This window comes from Babylonia areolata, chromosome 3 (assembly GCF_041734735.1).
Source record: "Babylonia areolata isolate BAREFJ2019XMU chromosome 3, ASM4173473v1, whole genome shotgun sequence".
Classification (NCBI taxonomy): domain Eukaryota; kingdom Metazoa; phylum Mollusca; class Gastropoda; order Neogastropoda; family Buccinidae; genus Babylonia; species Babylonia areolata.
Window position 1 is genome coordinate 24246846 of NC_134878.1, and position 12754 is coordinate 24259599.

The window sequence follows — 12754 nt, forward strand, 5'->3', positions numbered from 1 at the left end:
TGAATGTTGACTGAGTTCAGTGGTGCCTGACAGCAGTTCCTCTGCATACAGATTAGACTGGTCAGCCATGAGTTGGAATGCAGAAGAAAAGCATAAAGATGTCCAATGGATGGAAGTTGTCAGTGTTGACAAGGACATCTGAAACACATGAGCAAAAAAAAAGTTAAATACAATCAGTAATATTAATAATTATACAACAGCTGATTTATTATCAGCTGATAAATACTGCAAATAAAAGATATCATACTCATAAACAAGTGCACAAATAGCAAAAACATAGATTTTTACACTGGCATTGTTTTTACACAGAGTATCTCCATAATCTTCACTAGACAAAAAACTGACATGAAATATTTGTGTGGTAAATGAACATACTGCTCTTGCTCTTCAATGTCCTACATTTGTCTGATATAATGCACACATAATTTTATATGTGCTGCCAGTGAATGAACAGTGCACCTCTGATCTGTTCATATAAAAAATAAGTGCAACCTAATCTTAGTCACACACAATCTTAGTGACATACATGTCCGAGAGCACACACACACACACAGCTCTTACCTGGTTTTTTTTTTTTTTTTTTAAAAAGTCAAATTTGGAAGCCATTCAGCAGAACAGTAGGGATCATCCATGTGGTATAACACCCACTGAAACAAATGAGGGCTTGGTAGAACGCCCCCTCCCTCCTGGTCGTTGGCATGTAGTCGAGCTTGACCCACGTACGGCCATGCTGTGTTGTTGGTCTCCGACGTGAAACAGATGCTGCGACTTGAGCAACACACTCTTCCCCTTCACTATCAGTCACTCACAGCTGCCGATGTGGTGGCCTTAGCAGGAACACATGCTCCACTCGTCTGCCCACTCCCCGTACGCTCGCAACTTGGTACTTGACTCGGTGCCCAGTCACCATCACTATCACTCTCCCCATCAGACAATGAAACTTCTTTATTATTATACGGGAATGCTTCGCCCCATCTTCATTTTGCTGGCCTGGCTACAGTCTCAGTTGCTCTATAACTTACTCAGTTGTGAAGTAGTGTTGTCTGCTCATCAATGCAGCCATTTTGGAAAATGAAAAAATCGAAGCTGCAGATAAAACTATATTAAATTCACTCAAAAACTTGCAGAAGTACTGAAACAATGGCTTCGATCGACAGAAGAGGATTCTCCTGGTCACATGCACAAAATATGGCCTTTCAAACATCCTCAAAATAAGAGTGGTTGGTTTGTGAATGACCTACCCTGTTTTGGTCACCTTTTGACGACATCGGTGGCCTCCCTAGCGGGTGCCAAAATGCAACTTCAGTGGCCAAAGTGTTAATGGAAAAAAACAACAAAAAAACCAACTTGCTGAATGTGCATTTTAAATCAAAGTCATGGTAGTGTGTGTGTCTGTCAGAGAGAACTCAGAAAAAGAATGGTGATGTGTATTTGTGCATGTGTGTCTGTCCATTAAAGAAAAAAAAAAGAGAGAAGAATTCAATGTTAAATCTTACAGATCATATGCAACCGATCTAAAAGTTTTTTCTGCAAATCGCATTATTGCTGTACCCCCATTTTAAAGGCTATGCTTAGCTTAATAAAAATCATTTTATTTCATCAAAATTGCTATTTTGACAAATTCTGCCGTGTGAGAATTTACAAAAATAAACTGGATTTCAGAGCTCAATATCAATAAAACAATCAGGTAATATAGCTGGAAAAAAATCAGGCATCTTATCTGTATGCAAAATATCACTTTCCTTAATCTTTAGCGGTCTCTGTTGTTTTGTGTACATGCAGTGATGCTGTAAAATTGGAGTGCAGCCCAAAATGACGCGTGAAAAGGCTCAATTTCAATGCACTTCACTTGGATGTAACTTTGGTTATAACAACATAGGATGTTTGTTATGACTTGCAGTTTTAAACTAAACTGTTTCAATGTTGTTTTAAAAGAACGTTTTATTTATTATTTTTTTTTTAAAAATTAAGGTTGCAAGTACCTAGTCAGTGAGTGCGGCAGTCTGTGGAATGTGGACTGCACTGAGTTGCCTTACACAAGATTATGCACAAAATAAAAACGATTCTTCAGTATTTTTCCTACTGTTAGTAATAACTAATATTCTACTGTTATAGTATGTAAATCATATTTAGTACGAACAGTTGTAAAATTCTTCCAGCTTCAGCAGGTCTGACCAGTGAAGGCAAACAGCAAGTTCTTCCACCAAGGGCTGTGGCAATCCTGAAACAAGCAAAATCTGAACATTCTTAGATTAGAACATTTTAAAGTTACATTTCTACACGGCATATGGTGTCATTACATGATCTATTTTAAAATATATTCCTGGTTTTCTGACAAATGCATGTTTATATGTCAGTGTGTATGTGTGTGCATGCATGTGCCTGCATGGGCATACATATCTGCATTGTGTGCATGTAAACTTGCAGTTTTCTCAGAATGTATTTTGGTAATAAACACTATCATAGAACCTGTATAAAACAACAACAAACTATCATAGAACTTGTATAAAAGTAAAACAACACCAACAAACAAATAAAAACACTAATATTTACAGTCTGTGTCCCTAACAGTTGTACACAAAGAAACAACTTAAAAAAAGAAGAAAAAAGTGGAAAGATGTTTCTTCCTTACCACAAAGAAGATCAACAGAAATAGGGATGTTTTTCTTCACAACCGCACTGGAAATGTTCCACAGGCTTTCCACGCCACGGGAGCCTGACATCATTTGTGCCATTAGGATATGTCTCTGCACAGCAAAAACCAGTATTTCCCCTCCAGTTTCTTTATTTATCATACTCAAGGGTAAATGGGGATGTAAAAATACTGAAATACACACACAGCTGGAACATCGTAATACACACACACATGCCAACAATGTGTTCATGCCTGTACATGATGGATGAATTTCTGTAAAACTGATATTGATATCATTATCAAAATTCATATCTTATTAATAAGATTTTGATTTCTCATCTTTTTAAGCCCACTTGATTAGAAAGGTGGAATGCATGCTATGTCACAGTATATGTAATTTTGTAATTCCTTTATTCCAAAAGGTGAAATATCTTCCACTGAAAGTCCCTGGAAGGATCCTGCTCATGAAACTTTTAAACAGGATCAAGACTGAATACATTACAGAGGCCAGTCAAGCCATTGTTGCAATGGACTTCAAAAAGCACATGTTAACAACAACAACAACAATTTGCTAGAGGGTGTAAAAAACAACAACAACTGGCTGGGAACTTCTGACGGCTGCCTTAAATGCTGTGGTGATCCCTGCACTGATGACTTGTTCTTCCTCTTAGTTTCAATCTGCAGTTTTTTGAAAAATTTTTTTCAAAGGTTGAGTTCTTAAATTGGTCTTTTTTTAATTTTTATTTTTTAATGGGATTGCAAAACTTTTGCTGTTGTTGACTGTTCTTCATTCTACTATGTTGTCTGTGTCATGGTTCTTATTTTGTTGGTCCGAATATTCTGCTGGCCCTACTGGCAGGTGTAAGGAATTTATCTGGTGGTAGAGCAACTGTTTACAATCCTGGACAGGGTTCAGCTGATGATCTCCAGGGGATAGTCTAGCTGCTCCATAGACATAAATACAGCAGACTGAGGGGCCATGTTGAAATACAGGAGCACACAAGCAAGCACACCGCTTTGCGTGTTGTGTGTTGTGTGCGCTGGGCATGTGTACAGTGATATACCACCTCTCCCTCACTCACTCTGCCTGCAAATCTGTTTATCAGTCTGTCTTTGTCCCCTGTCTTATGATCACACCGGCATATTGTGTGTCTGTGTGTGTCTGTGTGTGTGTGGTTGTGTGGTTGTGTGTGTGTGGTTCTCCCAGAGAGAGGGAGAGAATGACAAAAACAAACTAATTTTACATTCACTCACATTTCAGAGACAGATCCCCCCCCCCCCCCCAACACGAATTGTTTACATTTATGTGTTTATATTGTTCATTTATTAACCTATTGTTCAAATAAGTCATACACCAATTTGCAAGTATAGATGATTAGGGGTTTTGACCAGGTAAGCTCGAACATGATTCCTTTTTTCTTCTCTTTTTGTCCCTTGCTTTGAAGGTTATATTTCTCAAATGAGAAACATCATCATCATCATCACCAAAATTTTGCACAGTTCACATACATACCACTGTAGAAGAAATATAGCATTATCACATCAAACTATAGGATGGTATTACAGCAGCAATTGATTTGCAAGGGTATTTCTATTCTATAACATATAAAGAAGATAAAAAAATAGATACAATCATATAAACAACAACAAACAACACCCCAAAAACCAAACCCAAAAGCACAACAACAAGAAAAAAACCACACAAAAAAACACAAAAAAACCAAACAACCCCCCCCCCCCCCCAACCCCCACCCCAAAAAAAAACCACACACACACAGACAGATTTGATATTAGATGAACAATGGGACAGCTTTTAGAAAGAAATAGATATTTAACTGCAGGAAAATGAAAGGCTGAAGAGAATGGAACTGGGCTACTACAACGTGATGATCTTACAATACAAATACTACTTTTTTAATTTTTTATGAAAGTCAGTATCAAGGTTGTTTTTATACAAGCTGACCGCCTCATCTATTGAAATTCTATGAGAAGACAACGAGAAAGGATGTAAGTTCTAGACGTTACAACAGTAATCGATAAAGCTGTCTGCCTGCCTATCTCTTTGTCTCTCTCTCTGGACACGAGCGCACACGCGCATGTGTATGTCAGTGTGTGTGTGTGTGTGTGTGTGCCTGTGCGTGTGTGTGTTCCAGGTCTGTCTGTCTGTGTGTATATATATATAAGCGCGTGTGTGTGTTTGTGCATTAACAAATGTTTCATCACGTTTCATGCCATGAATCTGAAGACTCACACTGCCGATCACCTGTCAATGAAACTGAAAGTGAAGTGAAGAAAATCAGATGCATGAAAATGGAAAAAGCACAATTTTGTGACCGAACATTTCTAGGAAATATGTCTTATTCAGTGTAAAATGAAGGTTAGTTGTAAAGTCATAAAACTAAATGTGTATATCTTGAATTATAGGCCCTGATATCAATAAACAAATAAATCAGACAGACAGACTGGAAGATAGAAAGACAGACAGACACACACATACAACATATATACATACATAGACAGTAAACCAAAAGCTGTGATATGTATGCACACAAAAAGGAGTAGCTTGAGAGAGACAACTGATAACATTGAGAGAGCTGAATAATAGGCTGTGCATATTATGAAGCTAGCTTGCGTTTTAAGTAAAAAGCTGAGTGATGAACAATAAAACATACTCTTTTATGAAGTCATTCTATTTGTCATTTGCAATAGTAAGCAAAACTCGTTTGTACAGCCGAAAACACAACAGCACACCGTGCTGATGCATACAGAACACGTGATGTTTCTTTGCCGGGCACAGCAGTCCAAGATCGCTGAACGGCAACTTCCTTTCTGCCAGATTTTTCCTTATCAGCCGTGCTTCCGCACTCCATCCAGATGTATACATGTATCTCAGTGAGCTGCTCTTGTAGCATATCAATCACATGGCATGGGTCCTTTGGCCTGCAGTTCTTGGTGACAAATCGAGCGGAAAGTAAATTCCTCTCCATGTTATCACAGAATCACAGAAATGTTTGGCTATAGGCTAAAAGCCTTTTGCCCTCATAATCAGTGTCCATTTATGTGGTTTTGGATCACTTGTTGTGAACAGACCCTTGTTTAAATCTGGCATAGTGTATACTATATTTATCTACAGCTCAATAAAGATTTAACTCTGTGGAAAATACATGGTTCTTAAACTTTTTGTCAATGTGATTTTTGAAGGTGTTTACCGATGGTGCATTGATGGTGTCATAGGAAAGGTTATTCCACAGATTTATGATACAGTTAGTAAAGAACTTGCGGAACTGGTTAGTTACGAAATTAGTTTTGTTTATTTTGAAGTTGTGCCCTCAAGTTTTATCGTAGTTAGCCATAGTAAACAAGGAAGAGGTGGTGGAAGGATCATAAATATTGTGCATGATCTTATATACTTCAATGAGATCACCTCTTATCTTCTAAACTCTAGGCTAGGCATATTAAAAAGAGCCAGGCGCTCCTCATAACTAAGATCACGAGTACTATTAGTATTACTAGCTGTTTCATTCCTTTGGCCAAGGCTCTCCACGCCATCTTGTCAGGTTTACGCTCTGTCTCGTCTTACGCTTTTTTCGGCTATTAAGCGTATCCTTTTGGCCTTATTTTGTTGCATGCGGCTTGTGTTTATTGTATTCTTACATTCTGTGTACTCGATTCGACTCGGCACCCTCGATTCGTTCGTTTTTTTCTGCCTCTAAGTCGATCCTGTCTTTCCTTTCTCTGTTGGGGGTCGGATTTTCGCTGGGTGCCTAACCATGAAGGCAGGGATCATGACGCTGGGAGCCAAAGGAATGATTCAGCGCTTATAGCTTTTAGAGGCTGAGAGCGGGCGGGCCCGTCTTTTCACTGTTAGCCGCGCGAAATTTGGCCAAGCAGAGCAAACCAATAGGCCTAGTTTGCATCAGTTTGACATGGTACAGTATATGACACCAAAATTACTAGTTATACACTTGGTAAATCTGCGTTGAACTCCTTCAATCACATTTGTGTGCTTTTTAAGGTAAGGGCACCATACTGAGTTTCCATATTCAATAATGGGTCTAACCAGAGCTTTGAACAATGGAATCATAATTTCGGGAGATTTATTAGTTATAGTTCTCACAAGAAGACCAGAAATTTGATTTCCCTTTTTCACTATATTATTTATATGTGCCTCAAAGCTTAGTTCTGGATCCATTGTGATCCCTAAATCTTTTTCGGCAGTTGTACTATCCATTGTTCGAGTTGCCCCCTTTTCCTGTATCGTGTACTGATACTGTGGATTATTCTTTCCAAGGTGCAGAACTTTGCATTTCTCGCTGTTAAACTGCAACAGCCAAGTATTTGTCCATTTAACCAGATTATGTATACACATTTGCAAGTGATCTCTATCTTCTATATTTCGGATGGCAGAGTAAGCCTTGGTGTTGTCTGCAAAAATTTTTACTTTACAATCTACCTCACCAGGCATATCATTTATAAAGTATTTGAACAAGGTTGGGCCAAGAACACTACCTTGTGGTACACCACTACTTACCTTAACCTTTGATGATTTACTACTATTTACACATACAAACTGTGGTCTTCCATTTAGAAAGTCTCTGATCCACAATAGTAGCTTGCCTTTTATCCCATAGCCTCCTAGTTTATTTATGAGTCTGTGATGGGGAACTGTATCAAAAGCTTTCCTTAGATCAAGGTAGACTGCATCCACTGGTACCTTCTCATCTAGCATGACAAACCAATCTTGTAATGTAACAAGTAGTTGTGTAACACACGAGCGCCCTCTGGTAAATCCAAACTGTTCTCTAGATAACAGATCATGTTTGGTTAAATGTTGGCAGAGAGCATCTCGAATAAAACCCTCAAAAACTTTACAGACAACTGATGTTAGACTGACTGGACGATAGTTACCCGCAGAATTCTTGTTACCTTTCTTAAAGATAGGTCGTACTTCTGCTTCTTTCCAAGCTTTTGGTATTGCACCCTTATCTTGTGTTCTATCAAACAAGATCTTAAGTGGGTGAGCAATAACTTCAGCAAGCTCTATTAATACTCGTGGGTGTATCTCATCAGGTCCTGGGGACTTCGATGGGTTTAGGCTCTTTAGAGCTTTTTTCATCTGTTCAACTGAACTCCACGTTGGAAATTTCATTAACCTCTGTCTTACATGAAAACTCTGGAACATTTACATTACTCTCCTCGGTAAAAACACTAGCAAAAAATCTGTTTAGCACAGCTGCTTTTTCTGAGTCATTTTGTGTTAAGGTACCATCTTCCTTTAATAGATTAGCAATTTGTTCTCTTGGCAGAGTTTTACTTGCAACATAACGGAAGAATCCTTTTGGATTATGCTTAGATTCTTTAGCTAATTTAGTTTCCTTAGCTTTCACGTTTTTTCTTGGCTCCCATGTTACCTGGTTTCTAACTCGTGCATACATTTTATAGTTCTCACTAGTGGGATATTTCTTATATTTTTTAAAGGCTCTACGCTTTTGATGAATTTGATCTAAAAGTGACTGGGGAATGGGGTCACGTCTTTGTTTATTGGAGGGTCCTTGTTTGAATGATTTTTTTGGAATAAATTTGTTCATGGACTTTATTATTACATCATGAATAAGTTCCCAGGTTTCATCCACAGATGTCTCTTGTCAAAAGGTCGTCCCAGTTAATCTCACCTACGTAATGCTTCATGCCTTCATAATCTCCTTTATCTAGCTGATATTTCACGGAGTGACCAGATGGGTGTTCCCACTTGATCTGAACATCAAAGTAGAGGGCAGAATGGTGGCTGTTCCCTAGAGGGGGCCAGTAATCCAAAGTGTAGACATTTTCATATGAGTTAGTAAACAATAGATCTAGCACATTAGGTTTTTGTAAACCTCTATAATGAGTGGGCTCGGAAGCCATTTGTACAATGTAATTTTGTTGAACACAATCCAAAATTTCGTAGCTGGATGGTGCTCATTTTTACAACTTATCACATTTTGCCAGTCAATTTCTGGATAATTAAAATCTCCAGAGACAATAACCTTGTTTTTAAAACTGTTAAATACATAGCTTATAAGTTTAATTACACTAGCATGATCCTCATAATCCGAGTTGGGAGATATGTACACTACTCCAAAAATGATGTGCTCGTTACTACCAGGTAATGATATTTTACAAAAAATTGAAGGAGAAAAGATCCTTTCAATTTCTGCAATCCTGGACACCTCCCAACCTTCCCGTACGAACAGACTGACACCCCTTCCCTCGTTGTTTGTAAAACCTATATAACCAAGAAGTACAAAATTTTCAATTTTAACCTTGGAGTTTTTTGGTAATACTTCAGTTAAAGCAATAATATCAAAGTTGTGTATGTTACACAGTAGTCCCAGTTCATTTAGTTTGCTTGTCAGCATGTCAGCGTTTGCATAATAACATTTCAGAGAAGAAAACTTATGAGAAAAAGAAGAACTGTTTGCTGGTCTATGTACAAAACACGTATTTACATTGTTCTTTGTTCCCTCGGCACTGGGAAGTCAAATTTGGGCAGGGCTACTTGCCACTGCTCCTCCCGCTTCTTCCCTCCCCGCTAAGTTCCCGTCCCTTCCACTCTTGATTAAAGCATCTCTTTCAGCACGAGACATCACATCACCTTTATGCCAGACCACATCCTCTCCATTGTCTTTCCGCTGTTCGAACTCATCTCTCTTGACTTTATCTTCTTGTCTTTCTTTCTGAGTCTTGTCAGCAGCAATGCCAACAGACTTGTAGGAGTCATGCTCTCTCAGTTTCCTGGCATTTCTCAGGATGTGTGTTTTGCATGCGGTATCAGTCAGAATGACCTTGATGGGTCTGGGTCTGGGGTTGGGGTCACTTTGAGTTTGTTCCCTTTTTCTGCCGAGTCGGATGATGCCATTCGTAGCCACTTTGCTACTGTCAAACTCTGGACTTACATGTGTAAGGATTTCTGCAATCTGCTTTGCATCATGCATAGCTGTGTCTCCCTGCGCCTTGCTCTCACACTCTTTTACATTGAACAACACATTGTTGTTCTTCCTCTCCTCCTTTTTGTGCTGCTCATTGAGGTACTCTTTGACCTGCACCCGGATCTGATTCTCTACTCTGTCCTCCATTTGCAGCAGCTTCAGGATTGCCTGGTTCTGCTGTTGGAGGGTTTTGACAATTTCAAAAAGTGCCTCCAGCTTTGCCCCCTGCTCTGCTATTGTCTCCAGGAGTGACATTTTTGCACTCTACCTCACAGAGGCTGTAGAACCATTTAAAACTTGTCGGTTTGGCAGTTTCTAGGAAGTTGTACTCTGAGGGAGACACCTCAGTACACCCGAGATGGACCCATCCACTACACCTGTCACATTTAATAGATCTGGCGTTTTTGCCAATTATTTTCGTGTAGATGCGGCAAGGGATGGGTACATCATCATCGTTCAGGTATACTACAGGGGAAGTGGTGCCGGATGAATGGCACTCACAGCTGAGTGAATCTTATCTCCAACTTTGGTCCAGTGTGCTTGACTGGCCGAAGGTGCCTTGGCACTGGCTAAAGGGCTACCATCATAACTTTTGTTACGTACTCCCTTGTTTCTGGTGTTAACCATCTTGAAATTTTGATTATCACACACTCTGTCCCTTGGGATAAAAGAAGTTAAACTCAGATAAGATGAACAAGTAGACCACTCACCTTTATTTAGTTTCCAACAAATTGAAGAAAGTTTTTGCCAGGAAGAAAGGATACTCAAAATAAAGAAAAATGAAAAGCAGTGCAATAACAAGAAGTGGTTATTTAAAGAGAATGGTGAGAGTAGTCGTGTCTCTGTTAAGTGTATGTCAACTTTCACTTGTGTAAAGCTTGGCTGACACAACGTGATCGAGTTCACTCAAGTCATGCCACCATCACATCCACCACACAAACTAGCTGTAAGAGCCACTCAATGGGCTGTTTTTCACCCTTTCTGCTAAGACCCAATTTTTTTTTACACCACAAAAATAATATCTAAATAATTTGATGCCCAAACATTTAGAGAAAATAGAGTGAAATAGGGTGAAAACTGAAGCGGTAATTTAGTACACGTCCGCCATCATATCAAGGGCTCTATTTATATTATGCATGTGTAGCCTAGTCTCGTTCTGTTGCTGACCGTGGGATGAAAACGTGTACTCCTACACCTTACAGTAATAACTAATGTGTACAATGAGTCTCACTGTCACAATGCGCCGGTGGTCTAACATAACTCAGTCTGTCCCGGGACTGTATAAGAGTTGTATTAGAATATTGAAACTTTAAAATTGTTTAAAAAAATAGACCTACCTGCAAGCTTTCCCGAGAAGAGGGCTTGAAGGGAGCATCAAACGTCGTACAAGTCAGGTACAGGACACCAACTGACACGCACCAAACTTTTGTTTGAAAACAAGAAAACGGAAACGGAAACAGGCTGATCGACCTGTCAAAACTTGGAGCGACTCACGGAACTGACGTCATTCGAGTTTCTTTTGATAGTTATCTTCCTTGTCTTCTTCTTCTTCTTCTTCCTTTATACAACCAACATCATTATATTTATGATTCTGTTGTAGTTTGTGGAGGTTGCTTAGGATTGCGCTGTTGTGAGGATTGGGGAAAAAAATTTGCGACCTGGCCAGCCAGTGTATGTTCAGCGTGCACTGACATGATGCCAAGCTTCTGCATCAGCTGTGAGGGGGAGGGGGGGGGGGTGATTTTGGGGTGTATGGGTGGTTAGGAGGAGGGTGAGCGAGAGGAGGGGGCAATGGGGGGACGTGGGGGGTGGGGGGATTCACTTTTAGAGATGAGAGGCCAGTCTGGACTTGAAGCAGTCCAGTGACTCGGCTGTCACAACTTCCTGAGGCAGCTTGTTCCATTCTGGTATGGTCCTCAAGAAGAATGCCATCTGCCTGTACAGTGTTGTGCAGGAGGGAATGTCTTAGCTCAGGCTGTTGTTCGTTCTACAGCTCAGCCTGCTCTTAGATGGCTTGGGCAGGTACTTGGAGTTGATGAAGATAATACCATGGTGGAATTTGTAGAACATTTCCAAGCGGGCTTTCTTGCGGCGCTGTTGTAGGGGAGGCCAATTGAGTGAATCGAGGATGGAGTCCATGCATGATGTTTGGCGGTGGCGATTTGAGACCCATCTTGCTGCTCTTCGTTGGATCTTCTCGGGGGCCTCAACCTCGTTTGCAGTGTAGGGATCCCAGACGGTGGCTGCGTACTCAAGAAGTGGGCAAACAAGGGCTTTGTACGCAGTTTCCTTTGTCTTCTTCTTGCTGATCTTGAGGTTGCGCCGGACGAAGCCTAGGGTCTTGCTGGCTTTCTTGGTGATGGAGTTAATGTGGGATTCCCACTGCATATTGTCCTGAATGTTGACGCCCAGGTACTTAGTGCTGCTGACACTTTCAATCTTCTGACCATGCAGCTCATACGCAGGGGCGGTCTTGTCCCTTTTCCGGGAAACTCTCTGCGTTGAGCACTGTTGATGGAACTCCATGGACCACTTCTCCTCCCAGGTGGTAAGGGAGTGTAGATCTTCTTGCAGCACTTGCTCGTCCTTTTTCTTCATGATGGTCTTGCTGCACAGGGTGTCATCGACAAATAGGCGGATCTTCTTTTGTTCTCATCTTCTTTTGTTCACTTACATCAACTTTCGCCACAGTCAGGTTCAGCTGCTGTTAGTCTGCCATTTTGGTTTAGGTGTCTCCAGTGTGTGTGTTCATGTGCACGTGTGTGTATGCATGTGTGTGTGTGTGGATGTGTGTGTCCATACGTGTGTGTGTGTGTGCATCTGTGTGTGGATGTGTGTGCGCGTGCGCGCTCGAGTTGCAGCCCATGAACGCAGAAGGCTGAATTCATGAAGTCAGGATCAAGTGTAGAAGATGCCTTCTCTCCAAAAGCCAATGAAATTAGATACTAGGCCTCTTCCTTGGAGTTTTTTGCTTGCCTTGGATTCAGTCCTCTGGAGACATCCAGGTCTTTTCATTCATCGTACCTACAGGATCTCTCATGGAGGGTATCCGGTTCTTTGTTGTGGCCCAGAAAATTCTGCACTCTGCTTCACTTCATTTCAAGACAGATGATCTTCTTGGTAGTGATGATCGCATCATTATGTTGTGGTA

General features: G+C 40.4%; 1 protein-coding gene across 2 annotated transcripts in view; it reads right to left on the bottom strand.

The window, feature by feature from the left end:
• The window catches only part of LOC143279872 (uncharacterized), a 35152-nt gene extending 24114 nt beyond the window's left edge, over positions 1 to 11038 (bottom strand). For both annotated transcript variants that reach the window (XM_076584157.1, XM_076584156.1), the window contains exons 1-3: positions 10941 to 11038; positions 2633 to 2747; positions 2141 to 2221 (exon numbers count right to left, since the gene is read on the bottom strand). In XM_076584157.1, the coding sequence (XP_076440272.1) occupies positions 2141 to 2221; positions 2633 to 2735 (184 nt within the window). In that variant the 5' untranslated portion in view covers positions 2736 to 2747; positions 10941 to 11038. The remainder of the gene's footprint in view (positions 1 to 2140; positions 2222 to 2632; positions 2748 to 10940) is intronic.
• Between the last annotated feature and the right edge of the window lie 1716 nt (positions 11039 to 12754).